Raw genomic sequence first — 17,166 nt, 5'->3', positions numbered from 1 at the left:
ACAGAAACAGGCCCTTTGGCCCATGTCCGTGCTCGCCATCAAACACTTATCGATTCTAATCCCATTTTCCAGCACTTGGCCCGTAGCCTTGTATGCTATGGCATTTCAAGTGCTCATCTAAATACTTCTTAAATGTTGTGAGGGTTCCTGCCTCTACCACCCCTTCAGGCAGTGTGTTCCAGATTCGAACCACCCTCTGGGTGAAAAAGATTTTCCTCAATTCCCCTCTAAACCTCCTGCCCCTTACCTTAAATCTATGCCCCCTGGTTATTGACAGCTCCGCTAAGGGAAACAGTTTCTTCCTATCTACGCCCCTCATAATTTTGTATACCTCAATCAGGTCCCCCCTCAGCCTCCTCTGCTCTAAGGAAAACAACCCTAGCCTATCCAGTCTCTCTTCATAGCTGAAATGCTCCAGCCCAGGCAACATCCTGGTGAATCTCCTCTGCACCCTCTCCAGTGCAATCACATCCTTCCCATGGTGTGGCGACCAGAACTATACACAGTACTCCAACTGTGGCTTAGGAAGCTCCTAGATGTGAGCAGCAGCAGGCACCAAGGTGAAGAAAAGCCCAGATACACCAGTGAGTCTATAGGACTCGGATGGCATACCTGCAGATGCCTGAGCGCAACTGCCAGAGATGACTGCGGATGTCCAGAGAGGTCATCACACACCTCTACGCACTGCTGAACAATAATTTGCAACCAATGAGTTTTGGTGGTCACCCTATGCCTGTAGCCCTCAAAATTACCGTGGCCCTAAACTTTTATGCTATGGGATCATTCCAGGGATCCACCAGCAACATCTATGGGGTCTTTCAATCTGCAGTGCACCACTGCATCAAGGAAGTGACCAATGCTCCAATCAGGAAGGCCGGTGACTACATATGCTACAGGACAGATCCTGAGAGTCAGGCCGAAAGGGCCATTGGATTTGGGGCCATTGTGGGATTCGCACAGGTCCAGGATGTGATCGATTGCGCACATGTGGCCATCAAAGCTCCCATGGACCTACCAACTGCCTTCATAAATTGAAAGGGGTTTCATTCAATTAATGCCCAACTAGTATGTGACCACAGAAAGCGCTTCCTACAAGTGTGTGCCCATTTCCTGGGCAGCTGCAATGACTCATACATGCTTTGCCAGTCCCGGGTGTCGCCGCTTTTCACTCCTCCTGCTCACCTTCAGGGGTGGATTCTTGGGGATAATGATGACGCGGCTTCCGACGCCTGTAAGGAACCCCAGCAATGATGCGGAAGGGCGTAACAATGCCTGCCATGGCTCCACCTGAGCGACCATTGAGCAGGCCATTGGAATGCTGAAGATGTGGTTCCGGTGCCTCGATAGATCTTGTGGAGTCCTAAAGTATGCACCGTGCAGGGTTGCGCACATGGTTGTAGTCTGCTGCGTTCTACCCAACATCACACAATAGAGGGGGGAGGCCTTGCAAGATGAAGAAATAAGGGAGACAGCCTCCGACGAAGAGGGCACAGCGGGTACACAAGGCCAAGCACGCATGGAAAATCAGAGAGCAGTGATGGAGGTCAGACATGGTGAGCAGTGCACAAGGGAGGAAAGGCAGAGATTAATAACATCGCATTTTCACTATCCATGAATTTCAATAAATATGTTTGCCCACAAAACTCACCATCATGCATGTAGTCCCAAGTCCTCTGCCTCTGTAACATCAATCTCTCCGGCATGAATGGCAGAAACAGACTGAGCTATTGCCCATGTGACATAATTTGTGCAATTAAACATCATGATATTCCGTGCTAATGATGTCAGTGATCACATTGGCAATACTGTAAGGCTTATAACGGAATTAAAGGACACACAATCACTCCATGGTGGAATGTGGTTTTCAGACAATAAAGTCTGATGATTGGCAGGAAAACCCATTGAATTAAAGTAAACATGACATATCTGTCTCACCCATGAATACCCATGTGTGTCAAGGTATCTTTTTAATACGTTTGCATGCGCTCCTTTGCGGTGTTACCTCTGTGCTAGCAGCTGGACTGGAAGCAGACTGCTGATCAGGCTGCCTCTTGGCCTGGGATGACTTTGGTGGTCATCCTCTGTGTGCCTGAGGCCTGGAGGGCCCTGGCTGCCTGAAGGCTTCCTGCACTGGTTCAGGACTGTCCTCAGGCATCGCGGTTGCTGGAGCTGGACTTACTGGCCAGGGGGATGAGGAGCCCGTGTCCACACTCGAATCAGCCGGAGGGGAGACCCCAGATGTGGAGCGCAGCTTCTCCTTCCTCTCAAGGCTCGTTGAAACCTCCCTGCTCTCCAGAGAAGGACTAGGAGTGGAACACTCTCCAGGCTCTTGGTCCTTCTCTCACCCTGCCACTGCTGATTCTAAGTCATGGCCAAGGCGAGGGTTTGCAAGTCACGATGCATCTGTGGAATGTGGCTCTCCATGAGGGTCACCAACCTCTCAATGGATGAAGCCATGCGCTCACATGCCTGGGACATGGCAGCAGTCATGGTGTGGAAGGACTCCTCCATTGTTCGCTCATGGCTTCACATGACCTCTGACGTCTCCACCAGATGTTGCCTTACCTCTCCCTGCAACTCCAACATGCCCTGTGCTATCGACACCAGAGACTCGTCACCAGCCTGGGCCTCAGCATGGGTCTGAACACCCACAGTCCTCCAACTGTCAGAGGCTTCAACTGTCTCAGCCTCAGCCAACTGCTCAGGTGCATGTGTGGTGCTCTCAGCAGCTTGTGACCCTGAATCTAATGCCAATTGGATACCCACCAAGGTGAGAGTATCTGCCCTGTTGGAAGCTGCAAGAGAGTCATGGGACTATGCATCCTCTAAGTGTTGCTCGTCCTCAGAGGTTGTCGTTGTTTTCTCATTGTCTCTAAGCATTTGCGAGTGCCACTCTGCAAGATACAATGTAAAGAGCAGACATTGAGGTGTTATGGTACATATGATGACAGCATTGCATTTCTCTATAATATGTAATTTTGATTCATTCTGTGTTTGTCAATAATCACTCTCTTCAGCTGGGACCCTGAACTCAACATTGGATATTGCATGTGCTCCTTGGCTCCTGGCTAACTCGAGCACCTCCTCTATCACCTGAGACAGAGGCCACAGGTTGGGCACCCCGCTACTGCCTCGCTGCTGTGTGGACCCTCTTTTGAAAGATCAAAGATGCAGTTATTGTTAAGTTCCAAACGTCAATGCTAACATGGGCCCCTCCTCTGCACCTGGGGGATGTCGCTGCTCTCATACTGACACTATCGTTTATGGGTTTCAATTGGGCTAAGATAGGAACGAGGGAGACTGGTCTCATTTATGCAGTAAGTCATCTGCCATCATTACGCTATGACCTTCCTATCATTGGAATGGCTGTGTCAACCGTGGGTTGTGGGCAAGCAGATCGCAGCAAGCCATATAAAAATCATGCAACTTACCTTGGCTGAGCGTAGGAGGTCATTGACCCTCTTCCTACACTGCACCCCATGGGGACTAACCTCCTCTGTGATCTCCGTTCAGGCTTCCTTGGTCAGGTGAGAGGATTTGTTCTTGCCATCACTGGGGAAGAGGATCTGCTGCCTTTTCCTTGCAGCCTGGTGGAGAATCAGCAGGGAGGCATCACTGAACCATGGGGCCACCCATGCTCTGGCATGGTCAGACTGATGCCCGGGGGGGGGCGGCGGGGGATGCTTGCTGTGTTGCAAAATTATGGCAAACCACTGAAGTGTTGCTATTCGATGCAAGGAGAGTAAATGAAGGGCTGTCAGCCTTTTAAAGATGGTGCCAGCACCTGATCCAACATCAGGTGATACTGTTAACTGTGTTGCCAATGCCACCCTCACCACATAATATGGGTGGGGGGGGGGGTGTGTGGAATGGCTGCTGTCATTATGCTGAATGGCCACATAATTAGAGAGATACAGCACTGAAACAGGCCCTTCGGCCCACCGAGTCTGTGCCGACCAACAACCACCCTACAGTAATCCCATATTCCCTATCACCTCCCTACACTAGGAGCAATTTACAACGGTCAATTTACCTATCACCTGCAAGTCTTTGGATGTGGGAGGAAACCGGAGCACCCGGCAAAAACCCACGCAGACACAGGGAGAACTTGCAAGCTCTGCACAGGCAGTACCCAGAATCGAACCCGGGTCCCTGGAGCTGTGAGGCTGCGGTGCTAACCACTGCGCCACTCCTTTGCAGCTGCATGACTGCAAACATCACAGGCGGGACCACTGCCATTCTGCGCACCTACTGCCGTGAGCGGCGGTAGGATAATAAAATCCAGTCCTTTGTAGCTATCTTCCTGGTAGAAGACACAAAAACATTCCATAAAGAGCGACAAATCAAGGGTCTAGAGAAAATGGTGAACTTAGGGATATTACGAGTAAAGAAATAGTACTGGAGAAATTAATGGGACTTAAAACTGGGCGGCACAGTGGCGCAGTGGTTAGCACCACAGCCTCACAGCTCCAGCGACCCGGGTTTGGTTCTGGGTACTACCTGTGCGGAGTTTGCAAGTTCTCCCTGTGACTGTGTGGTTTTCCACCGGGTGCTCTGGTTTCCTTCCACAGCCAAAGACTTGCAGGTTGATAGGTAAATTGGCCATTGTAAATTGCCCCTCATGTAGGTAGGTGGTAGGTGGTGCGAATATGGGATTAATGTAGGATTAGTATAAATGGGTGGTTGTTGGTCAGCACAGACTCAGTGGGCCGAAGGGTCTGTTTCAGTGCTGCATCTCTCTATGACTCTAAAAGTCAACAAATCTCCTGGACATGATGACCTGCATCCTCGGGTTTTAAAAGAGGTGCTTCCAGAGATAGTGGATGCATTGCTTTTGATCTTCCAGAATTTCCTAGATTTTAGAATGGTCCTCACGGTTTGGAAGGTAGCAAGCATAACTCCACTATTCAAGAAAGGAGGGAGAGAGAAAACAGGGAACTATAGGCCAGTTAGCCTGACGTCAGTAGCAGGGAAAGTGCTAGAATCTTTTATTAGGGGTGAAGTACCAGGGCACCATGGAAAATCATAATCTGATTTGGCAAAATCAACACAGATTTATGAAGAGGAAGTCATGCTTGACTAATCCATTTAGAGTTTTTTGAGGTGTTGCTAATAGGGTGGATAAGGGGGAACCTGTGAATGTAGTATATTTGGATTTTCAAAAAGCATTTGATAAGGTACCATACACGAGGTTATGACCTAAAATTAGGGCTCATGGGATTAGGGGTAATATTAGGGGTAATAGCATGGATTGTGGATTGGTTAATGGACAGAAAACCAAAAATAGGAATAAATAGAACATTTTCAAATTGGCAGGCTGTAACTGGTGGGTTACCCAAGGATCAATGCTTGGGCCTCAGCTATTTGCAATCTATATAAATGATTTAGATAGGGGACCAGGTATAATGTAATCAAGTTTTCTAATGATACAAAGCTATGAGGGAAAGTAAGTTTTGAGCAGAACGCAAAGAAGCTGCAGAGGGATAATAGACAGGTTAAGTGAGTCGTCAAGATCTTGGCAGATGGAATATAATGTGGGGACATGTGAAGTTATCCACTTTGGAAGTAAAAATAGAAAAGCGGAATATTTTTTAAATGGTGAGAGACTGGAGAAATGTTGGTATTCAGAGGGAGCTGGGTTTCCTTGAACATGAATCACAGAAAGTTAACATGAAGGTACAGCAAGCAATTAGGAAAACAAATGGAGTGTTAGCCTTTATTAGGATTGGAGTTTTTGAGTGAACAAGTCTAACTGCAATTGTATGTGGCCTTGGTGAGACCACACCTGGTGTACTGCATATACTTTTGGTCTCCTTACCTAAGGAAGGATATATTTGCCTTGGAGAGAGTACAATGAAGGTTTCCTTGACTGAATCCAGGAATGAGGGACTATCCAAGAAGGAAAGATTGACTGGAATAGGCCTATGTTCCCTAGAATTTAGAAGAAATGAGAGATGATTTCATTGAAACATATAAAACTCTTAAAGGGCTTGGTAGGGTGGATGCTGGGAGGATGTTTCCCCTCACTAGGAATTTGAGAACCAGAGGTCACAGTCTGAGAATAAGTGGTCTGCCATTTAGGACTGAGATAAGGAGAAATTTCTTCATTCAAAAGGTTGTGGATCTTTGAAATTCTCTACCCCAGAAGACTGTGGATGCCCAGTCATTGAGTATATTCAAGGCAGAGATCAATAAAGTTTTGGATACTAAGATCTCTGGGGATAGTGCAGGAAGGTGGAGTTGAGGTAGAAAATTAGCCATGATTATCTTGAATGGAAGAGCATTCTTGAAGGGCCGAATGACCTATTCCTGCTCCCATTTCCTATGTTCTTATGCTCATAAGGTTAAAAACTATGTCTATCAACATGTTTATCTTGTTCCTATATGTTCGTGTGTTGTGGAGTTCAAATGACTCAATATCTTTCAAGAATGGTACTTAAAAATTACAATAAATTTTTCAAACAGCTGAATAGCCACAGTGAACACTTGAAGTTTTTTTTAACGTTAAAGGTGCTTTTAGTTGTAAGGTGATGTTATTGCATCATTTCTAGTCTGAGCATATACAGAACAACTACCATCATCTTTAAAGTATTGTACATTCAAAATATATTTACATTATATGTAACTCTTCCTTTGTTGCAATTTATTGTTCTTCACTCTTTAAAGGCTGCTTGTTTCCCAATGTCGATAATTATTGTTGGAGTTGGACCCGCAGAATTTGACGGTAAGGAATAGAAATTATTGAACGTCAAAAAAACAGGATGTTATCTAATAATGTCCAAATGGATTCCATTTGTGTACAAAACTACTAACACAAAGGACCTGAATGCATGACACAGTATTTTTCAATAGAAATGTGTGGGGAGCTACTATTTTAGTGAAGTTAACTTAAAAATGTATTTTTTATTGTTAGAAGCTGCAGGGGATTAACATATCCCAACCAGCATTTAGGCTGTATAATGTATTAGATGCTGATGAGGAAAGTGCAAAGACAATTTAACAGCTTATGGGCTGATAGGATAAAAATGGCAGATAAAATAATTTCTTTTCTTCAGACGACTATCAAAAGCCTTAAGATGATTACAGTTCTCTGTATTTTAGGGATTCTTGTAGGGATGAATCTACTCAGATCCAAATAATCAGTCCTGTATGTAAACAAGTTATGGTTACTTAGGGCTACTTCATATTTTTCTGCTAGCATGTATCTTTCCTAGTGCAAGTTCAAAACATTGAACTTCATTTTGGTACTTCCCACATTTGTCACTTTTTGCTTTGCTACTACAATATTTTAACTAATACGGGTGAACATCAGTTCATATCACTATCATGGTGAATAAAATTTAACAAAACACATGCTTGTGAAATAATGGGCGTAATCTTCAGCACTTATAAAAGTTTCAGGTGTGGAGACCATTTCCAGGTCCCGACCACGCTTGAGTCAGTGGTGCTCTGGCATGGGAGATCTTCCGGGAGTCTCTGCGTTCAGTGTCCAATTAAGAACGGTGGAGCAGAATAGGGAGGTGGGAGGGCCAATGGAAGCACCTGCAGGAATGTTTGACTGGTAGCCCCACCAGAAGAGGTAAGCACTGCTGATGAAGTGGGAAACCTGGCGGGTGCCTCAAAATGGAAGCGCTCACAAAAGTCTCCAAACTCAGTTTCCAAAAACAAGGACCAGGCTGTGAGCGGCCTCTCAGTGGAGAGGGAGCCCCTCCACAACAATGCCTGCAGCCACAATTGAACTTTCTTTGAGCCTTGTGTAGCCTAGATAGCCTCATTTCAATCAGTCTCCAATAACCCTCCACCCTCCCACTGAGAGGCCGCCTCTAAAGCATTGCCAGGTTCCTGACACAGCAGGGGGCCTGTGTGATGCTAGGAAAATTCCAGTACTGTCAGAAAATGGCCCTTTATTGAGGCTTTAATTACGTTGTTTGCCTGCTCAGCTTAATGGAGTGGGTTGCCCATTCCAGTAGCCGCCCGCCCCTGGAAAATTCACCCGGAGGCGGGACCACAATGGGAAGTTGGTTGGATGGGGTTTTACGTAGCTTTTCCAGCCCCTCCCCACCTCCAGACACACCACTGTGAGGCTGGGAAAATTCCGCCCAAAATCCCTAACATTCAGATTACATAAGAACATGAGACATAGGAACAGGAGTAGGCCATAAAGTCCCTTGAACCTGTTCAGCCATTCAGTTAGATCATGGCTGAATTTCTAAAGCAACTCAACTTTCCCACCTTATCCCCATATCTCTTGATTTCCTTAAGGCTCGCGAATCTATCAGTCTCAGTCTTGAATATACTCGATGACTGAGCATTGATAGCCTTCTTGAGGGGAGAATTCAATGATTCAAAACCCTCTGTGTGAAGACATTTCTCCCCATCTCAGTCATAAATAGCCTGTTGTTGTTAGCGTAGTTCAAATGTTGTTTACATATGTCTTGGAGTCTTTGTATGGCTAAATAGTAACTCGTTTATTTTATATACATGACTATTGACACTCACATTAAGCCTGTCCAGCTAGCAGCTCTATGATGCATCTAGCTTCTTCCAAGCCTAATACCCATGTGACTATTACATCACCATCATTACAGTGGGAGAGGGTACTCTTACTGTCTCAAACATTAATCCTTTCAGACCCTTATACTACATAGCCAACCTCTTATCCTGAGACAACGACCCCTAGTTTTAGACCCTGCAGCCTGGGGAACCCACCTCTTGGCATCTATCCAGTCAAGCACTCTGAATTTTATTTGTTTCAATGAAGTCACCTTTCATTCTTCTATACTCAAGAGGATAAAGGCCCATTCTACTCAATTTCTCCTCATAAGACAGTTCTGTCATCCCAGGAATCAATCTAGTGAACCTTCGTTACACTTGCTCTAAAGTAAGTATATCCTTCCTTGAGTAAGGAGACCAAAACTGTACAGATTACAACTACTTTTATCTTCACACTGTCTTCTCTCTGTTCTACTGTTTGGCTGCAAGGTTAAAACATTTGGACCACTACAAAATATATCCTATAGCTTTTCAGGGATCTATTCATTAAACACTACTTCACATCACTTACAAATATCACTAAAAATGGTTTCCAGCATTACCAGTTCCACAGCCCTTCTGCATGATGTCAGACACTATTGTTTAACTCAAAATGTAACTGGCTGTGTGATTGATTTTCATTATCAATGTTTAGCAACATTAATTTATGATTTGCTGAAATAATAAAGTTGCTGTGTAAACAGGATTCACCTAAGTGAGGTTGCACTAAAGTACAGGAAATGAAAGTAGTTGGGGGATCAGGGTTGGGTAATCCAGACACAAATTGCAGATCCCAGACAACTTTGCCAAACAGTCTTCATAATTTGGGCTCAAAAGGTACAAAGCTCTATCCTTGGAATGGACATCAATGGCATCAGAACATCAAAGGCATTCATACTGATTTCAAAGCCATTAAGTTATTTTTTGCATTGGAAGTTTCTGCTTAAATTAACTTTTCAAACAATAGTAAAGTCAGTAATGATTTGCTCGTTGTTCACTGATGCAGGAATATTTTTAAAAATGTATAGAAATTTTACTTGATGGAACTCTGCTCCCATCATGTCAGCATTGAGAAATGTTGCTACATTATTTTAAGTGATAAGATGGTTGTACAGTTTCCCAAGTGTAAGTGTAAATGTTCTGAGAGGTAGGAATGAGAATCAGTCTAGCAAACGATTGCAGTTTAGTTTAGAGAAGCACTGTGTGCAAATATACAGAAGGAAATAAAGCAACAGGCCGAGAACAATCAATATTTTTGTCATCCTGAAGAAACCATTTAATTATCTTTGTTAAAACATATCATACATTTCTTTTGTCCCATTGCATTGCTCATGAATTGAAAGAAAAGTACATTACAAGGGCACATGCATGGAAACTGGCATAGGTTATGCGTTTAGGCTGAACTTCAATGGCTGGAAAGACATAATTTAATATGGAGAAGCTAAAGACTACAAAATGAGAATGAAAAAGAGAGACAAAGCAATAAAATAAAATATATACTTTTTTGATGAATGTGAGTGCACTTGTGCAGAAATTGCCCAAATGCATGCTTCAAATGAATTGTCAGGCAAAGAATTGGAAAACAAAATCGAGCTTCAGGCAAAGGAGCAAAATGAGTTTGAATCTCCAAAAAGACAGGCAGGTCTCTGGAAAGATGCAGTACTGTAGGAACACTGAATACAATAGAGGGTAATGTCTGAGTAACTTTTCTGAATTTAAACAAATTTATAAAATGTTACATGGATTGGTTATCATATAAATGTTTTTATGCTGCTATTTATTTAGCTGGGTCAGGGAAATTATGCACAATATGATTGGTTGACTGCTTATGTTGCTTATATAAGGCAATAAGCAAACCATGATGCCTGTTTTTTTCCGATGTGGTATGTGTGATACTCAAGACTTTTAACTATACAGATGGATAGATAAATTGATTTGAGCTGTGATAGGCTATTCACAAGATAGGCCTTCATGCAATCATTCATGACTTCATCATACATTACTTAGCTATTATATAAATATATATGATGCTCAATTAAACATAGTATTCAAGACTGTTAAAATAGTCACTCTTCAAATACCACCAAAAGTATAGTATTTAATTACTAGAAGTTCAGTTTGGATGTGAAAGTTCCTGATTAATCACCATCTACTAAGATCATTAAATCTCTTGTTAAATGACACTGAATGCCAGATCATTATGCATAGATTACGTAGTATATGCCTCAGTATTTCTCTAATATTTCAAAAATTAAGAAAATATAGTGCCCGATGACTGATACCAGAATCACAGAATTGTTACAGTGCCGAAGGAGGCTATTTGGCCCATCGGGTCTGCACCAGCTCTGAATGAGCAGTTCACCAAATGCCACTCCCCCCCCCCCCCCCCCCCCACTTCTCCCCGTAGCCCTGCACATCCTTCCTTTTCAGATAACAGTCTAATTCCCTTTTGACTGCTTCAATTGAATCTGCCTCCACCACACTCTCAGGCAGTGCATTCCGGACTTCAAAGACTTGCTGTGTGAAAAGGTTTTTCCTCATGTCACTTTTGCTTCTTTTACCAATTACTTTACATCTGTGCCCTCTCATTCTCATTCCCTTCACAAGTGGGAACAGTTTCTCTCTATCTACTCTGTCCAGAACCCTCATGATTCTGAATACCTCTATCAAATCTCCTCTCAGCTTTCTCTTCCCTGAGGAAAACAGTCCTAACTTCTCCAATCTATCTTCATATCTGATGTTTCTAATCTCTGGAACCATTCTTGTTAATTTTTTCTACACCCTTTCTAACGCCCTCACATCTTTCCTAAAGTGCAGCACCCAGAACTGATGCAGTACTCGGGCTTAGGCCGAACTAGTGTCTTAAACAAGTTCAACATAACCTCCTTGCTCTTGTACTCTATGCCCCTATTAATAAAGCCCAGGATACTGTTTGCTTTATTAACCGATCTCTCAACCTGTCCTGCCACCTTCAATGACTTATGCACATATACACCCAGGTCCCTCTGCTCCTGCACCCACTTTAGAATTGTACCCTTTATTTTCTACTGTCTCCCCATGTTCTTCCTACCAAAGTGTGTCACTTCACATTTCTCCACATTGAACTTTGTCTACCATCTATCTGCCCATTCCACCAACTTGTCTTTGGTCCTTTTGAAGTTCTACACTATCTTCCTCACAGTTCACAATGCTTTGCAAAAAGATTTGAGTACAGGAGCAAGGATGTCTTACTGCAGTTATACAGGGCCTTGGTGAGACCACATCTGGAGTATGGTGTGCAGTTTTGGTCTCCTTATCTGAGGAAGGATGTTCTTGCCATGGAGGGAGTGCAAAGAAGATTTACTAGGCTGATTCCTGGGATGGCAGGATTGACGTATGAGGAGAGATTGGGACGCCTAGGCCTATATTCACTACAGTTTAGAAGAATGAGAGGGTATCTCATAGAAACCTATAAAATTCTAACAGGACTAGACAGGCTAGAAGCAGGGTGGATGTTCCCATGGCTGGGGAGCCAGAAGAAGGGTTAAAATCTCAGGATACAGGGTATGCCATTTAGAACTGAGATGAGGAGAAATTTCTTCACTCAGAGGGTGGTGAACCTGTGGAATTCTCTACCACAGAAGGCAATGGAGGCCAAATCATTAAATATATTCAAGAAGGAGATAGATATATTTCTTAATGCCAAAGGGATCAAGGGATATGGGGAGAAAGCGGGAACAGGGTACTGAATTAGGCGATCAGCCATGATCTTTTTTAATTGGCGGAGCAGGCCCGAAGGGCCTACTCCTGCTCCTATTTTCTATGTTTCTATGTAGGTTTACAAGCTTCATATCATCTACAAACTTTGAAATTGTGCCCTGTGCACCAAGGTCTAGGTCATTAATACATATCAGGAAAAGCAAGGGTCCCAACACTGACCCCTGGGAAACTCCACTACAAACCTTACTCCAGCCCAAAAAACATCCATTAACCACTACTCTTTGTTTTCTGTGCTCAGCCATTTTAGTATCCGTATTGCTACTGTCCCGTTTATTCCATGAGTTATAACTTTGCTCACAGGTCCGTTGTGTGGCAGTGTATTAAATGCCTTTTGAAAGTCCATGTACACCACATCAACATCATTGCCCTCATCAACCCTATCAGTTACCCTTCAAAAAACTCCAGCAAGTTAGTTAAGTATGATGATCCTTTAAGAAATCCATATTGTTTTTTTTTAATTAGCCCGCATTTGCCCCTATAATATCATGGCACCCTTAAATTAGGTACCATTGTCTGTACATGGAAGCTGTAGCACCCCAACTTTGTTTGAAATGAGCTTCTTTTATTGACCTCTGTCAAGCACTTGACACTTGAATGACACGTGAACTTGGCATACCAGAAATTGCTGTATTCAGCCTTTGAGTCTGTGTCTTCTGAGGCTCCCCCTATGGCTTAGCAATTTTATTCAGTGAGTAGTTGAGTTATAAAGATCCAAAAGAACCCAGTTTTGATCCCGATCCATAATGTCAGCTGTTTTGGGGAGCAGAGGCAATAAGGCAATAGAACAGACCTTATTGCTCCTGGGTTTGGGAGAGAAAAATCGGTTACTGTTCTTGCTATTGATTTTTATCCAATAGGACATCACTGAGAGGGTACAGAACATTTTCAAGGGGGAGGGGCAACAGCCAGAAGTTGTGGTCCATGTGGGAAGAAAAAGGCATGAAATCTTGCAGTCAGAGTTTCAGGAGCTAGTGAGGAAATTAAAGAGCAGGACCTCAAAGGTAGTAATCTCTGGATTACTCGCAGTGCCACAAGCGAGTGAGTATATGAATAGTCGTATAAGACAGGTTAATGTGTGATGAAGAAATGGTGCAGGTGGGTTTAAGATTCCTGGGGCATTGTCACGAGCTCTGGGGCAGGAGGGACCTGCCCAAAATGCGTTTAACAAAGCTGGGACCAATGTCCTCGCAGGAAGGATAACTAGTACTGTGGGGATGGATTAGACTAATTTGGCAGGGGGAGGTGCACCAGGATGAAATATTAGAGTGGAGAAGCAAGGTGCACAGAGTAAAGAATAGTTCAGAAATAGAAGGGATCAGGCAGGGGGCAAATGCAACACAGTCTAAGATATGTTTGGAGTGCATCTGCATACGTAAGGTGGTAAGTAAGGTTGGGGAACTGAAGGCTCACCAAATGGCACTATTAGAGACCAGGCTTAAAGAGGAGGAAGATTGGGAACAACATTGCTGGCTGCAAAGAATTCAGGAAAGATAGAGAAGAAATAAAAAAGGAGGGAGGGGTGTGTCAGATTTGAGCAAAGGAACTGTTATACCACTGGAGAGGGATGATGTAATTGAGGAGTCAAATGCAGAATATATTTGGTTAGAATTAAAGAACAATTACACTATTACACTAGTGGGTGCATACTATAGGCCACCAAATAATGTGAGAAAGATAGAGGAGCAAATTTGTGGGCAAATTACAGACAGGTGCAAAAGCTACAGGAAGACTTCAGTTATCCTAATATAGACTGGGATAATAGCCATGCAAAAGGCAAAGAGGCTGAGAAATTCCTGAGTTTTGTACAAGAGAACTTTCTTGATCAGTATGTTTGCATCCCAACGAGGAAGGAAGATCTAATTCTGGGGTATGGAGTGGGGCAAGTGGAGCATGTTTCAGATGGGGAGCATTAGAGAATCAGTGATCATAATATCATCAGCTTTATAATGGTTATGGAAAAAGATAAGGAACAATCAAGAGTTAAAAATGCTTAACTGGAGGATGGCTAATTTCAATGAGTGGCAAAGAGATCTGGCTGAGGTAGATTGGAATTTAAAATTGGTAAACAAAACAGTAATAGAACAAAGGGAGGCCTTCAAAGATGAGATGGGTACGGAGTAGACCAATTCCAATGAGGGAGGAAAGAAAGGCATCCAAAGTTAGAATCCCTGGATGACTGAAGGTTTCTGCTTTGGGAGCAGCTGGTGAACTGGGCGCAAATTGCACCCAAAATTACACTAGATTTGAGAAATTTCTCTTTCTCAGGTTTCTGCTGAGATCCATTCTCAAATCGCCAAAAGTAAAATCTGTCATGAAGCAGTGTAATCAGCATTTTAGAAATTAATTTTTTTTTTAAACAATTTTTGTTTTAAAAAAAAAAATTCCTTGATATATTTAAGAGTGGTAATTTGCTGCAGTTTGATTACTACAGCTGAAAATGGAGTTATCACTACAAAATAAGTAATCCAATTTAAATAACTGAAAATTACTTTACAAAACTATTCAGAACCATTTGCTAGTTGTTTTGGTGGACAATTGTCTTTTTTCAGTAAATTAAAAAAAATCAAAAGCTTTTAAAATGCACCTAATGGTGTCCTTGAGCCTAAAATAAAGCTTAATTTTTAGAACCTCCTCGAAGGCCCATGTATGGGCGCAATTAGCAGAAACTCACCATGGTGATTATTTTGACCTGCGAGCGTGGCCAGTTTTGTGGGTGGGGCTGACTTCTAGCACGATGTTCTTCAAACTAGTGGAAAAGATTGCAGAAACTCGATTTGTGTTGGATGTAGTTTGTGCTCAAAATTCTGCGATCTTTTGCACTGGTTTCACTAATTTCTGGAAAATTGCTCTGAAAAATCCACCGCAAGCCAGTGGAAACCCAGGCTACAGAGATTAAACTGAGACAAAGAAGGGAAGATTATAACAAAAGGTTCATGATACAGTAGAGAACCAATCTGAACACAGACAGTACAGAGATCTAAAAAAGAAATGAGGGCAAAGAGAATGTAGAAGAACAGATTAGTTGATAACGTAAAAGGGAACCAAAAAGTCTTTTATAAACATATAAATAGCAGAAGGGTGGTTAAAGGAAGGATGAGGCCTATTAGGGACCAAAAAGATCTTCTTGTAGAGGCAGAGGGCATGAGGTAAAAATTAATAAATAATAGAAACAAAAAATTCTGGAAATACTCAGCGGGTCAGGCAGCAGCTGAGGAGAGAGAAATAGAGTTAATGGGCTGAATTTTATCAGCCCCTCCACCTCGTGGGTCGCGGCAGGGAGGCCTGTAAAATGCTAACAGGAGCAGCCTGCCTCGACCCACGACGCCGGGAAGGGCCCGCCAGATATTACCAGTGGTGGCGAGGCCTCGGTAGGGCTCCCTCACCGCCAAGCAGTGGGACCTTCATTACAATATTAAAATGAAGCTAATTAACATTTAAGTGAACTTACCTGCCGATGGTGACCGTCCCACGCCAATTTTACGGCTCACCGGACACGACTCGCACACCTTCGGAACTCCGAGGCGAGACACTGGTGAGGAGGGGGAGGAATAAAATTATTAGGGCAGGAGGGTGGGGGGAGCAGGGAAAGCATTTATTATTGGTTGCAGGGATGGTGGGAGGGGATTGAGGGTCAAAGGGAACAAATTATGGGGTGGAAAGTTTGGGATATCCATAAACGTTTTTTCTGGGGGGAGAGGGCAATTTATAGATAGATTACCCATGGTGGGGTGGGAGATGGAATTTAAAGTTGAATTAAAATTTTATTTTTATTTCCCGGAGACCGGGCCCTTTAAAAATTTAAATGTCACTGAAGGGTTTGAAGCCCTTTAAAAATGGCGCCAGCGCCTCCATTTAAATAAGCCCCCGTACATAATATCGTGGGCGCTTGGCGGCGGCACTTCCGTGTTGGAAGGCCACCGCTTTCACTGTGCGCCACTGTGGAGCGCAGCGCGCTGATAAAATTCATCCAGTGTTTCAGGTCAATGATCTTTCATCAAATCATCCCTCGGGGATCAGTGTAAGGATCACTGCTCTTTTTGATATATATCAATGACCTGGAATTGGGTATACAGGACATAATTTCAAAGTTTGCAGATGACACAAAGTCTGGAAATGTAGTAAACAATGAGGAGGATAGTAACAGTCTTCAGGAGCTTATAGACTGGTGAAATGGGCAGACACATAGCAGATGAAATTTAACACAGAGAAGTGTCAAGTGATATACTTTGGTAGATAAAATGAGGAGAGACAATATCAACTAAATGGTTCAATTTTAAAGGGTGCAGGAGCAGACAGATTGGGGGCCGAAGTGCACAAATCTTTGAAGGTGGCAGGACAAGTTGAGAAGGTTGTTAAAGGAATAGAGTACAAGATGTTATGCTAAACCTTTATAAAACTCTGGTTAGGCCTCAGCTGGAGTACTGTGTTCAAGTCTGGGCACCACACTTTTAAAAAGAATGTTGAGGCCTTGGAGAGAGCGCAGAAGAGATTTATGTTTAGTTTAGAGATACAGCACTGAAACAGGCCCTTCAGCCCACTGAGTCTGTGCCGACCATCAACCACCCATTTGTACTAATCCTACACTAATCCCATATTTCTACCACATCCCCACCTGTCCCTATATTTCCCTACCACCTACCTATACTAGGGGCAATTTATAATGGCCAATTTACCTACCAACCTGCAAGTCTTTTGGCTTGTGGGAGGAAACCGGAGCACCCGGAGGAAACCCACGCAAACACAGGGAGAACTTGCAAACTCCACACAGGTAGTACCTGGAATTGAACCCGGGTCGCTGGAGCTGTGAGGCTGCAGTGCTAACCACTGTGCCACTGTACTTGAATGGTACCAGGGATGAGGTACTTCAGCTATGTG

At 43.4% G+C, this 17,166-nt stretch overlaps 1 protein-coding gene across 3 annotated transcripts in view; it reads left to right on the top strand.

Moving 5' to 3' along the window:
- The window catches only part of LOC137384709 (copine-8), a 445,401-nt gene that overhangs the window by 406,354 nt on the left and 21,881 nt on the right, over positions 1-17,166 (top strand). For 2 of the 3 annotated variants that reach the window (XM_068059014.1, XM_068059012.1), the window contains one exon: positions 6,667-6,724. The exons of the other annotated variant lie outside the window; for it this stretch is intronic. In XM_068059014.1, coding sequence (XP_067915115.1) covers positions 6,667-6,724 — 58 coding nt within the window. The remainder of the gene's footprint in view (positions 1-6,666; positions 6,725-17,166) is intronic. 3 annotated transcript variants of the gene reach the window in all.

This window comes from Heterodontus francisci, chromosome 27, assembly GCF_036365525.1.
Source record: "Heterodontus francisci isolate sHetFra1 chromosome 27, sHetFra1.hap1, whole genome shotgun sequence".
In the NCBI taxonomy this organism is placed as follows: Eukaryota; Metazoa; Chordata; class Chondrichthyes; order Heterodontiformes; family Heterodontidae; genus Heterodontus; species Heterodontus francisci.
Note: the sequence above shows the minus strand (reverse complement) of the source record. Positions and strands in the feature narration are given on the sequence as shown.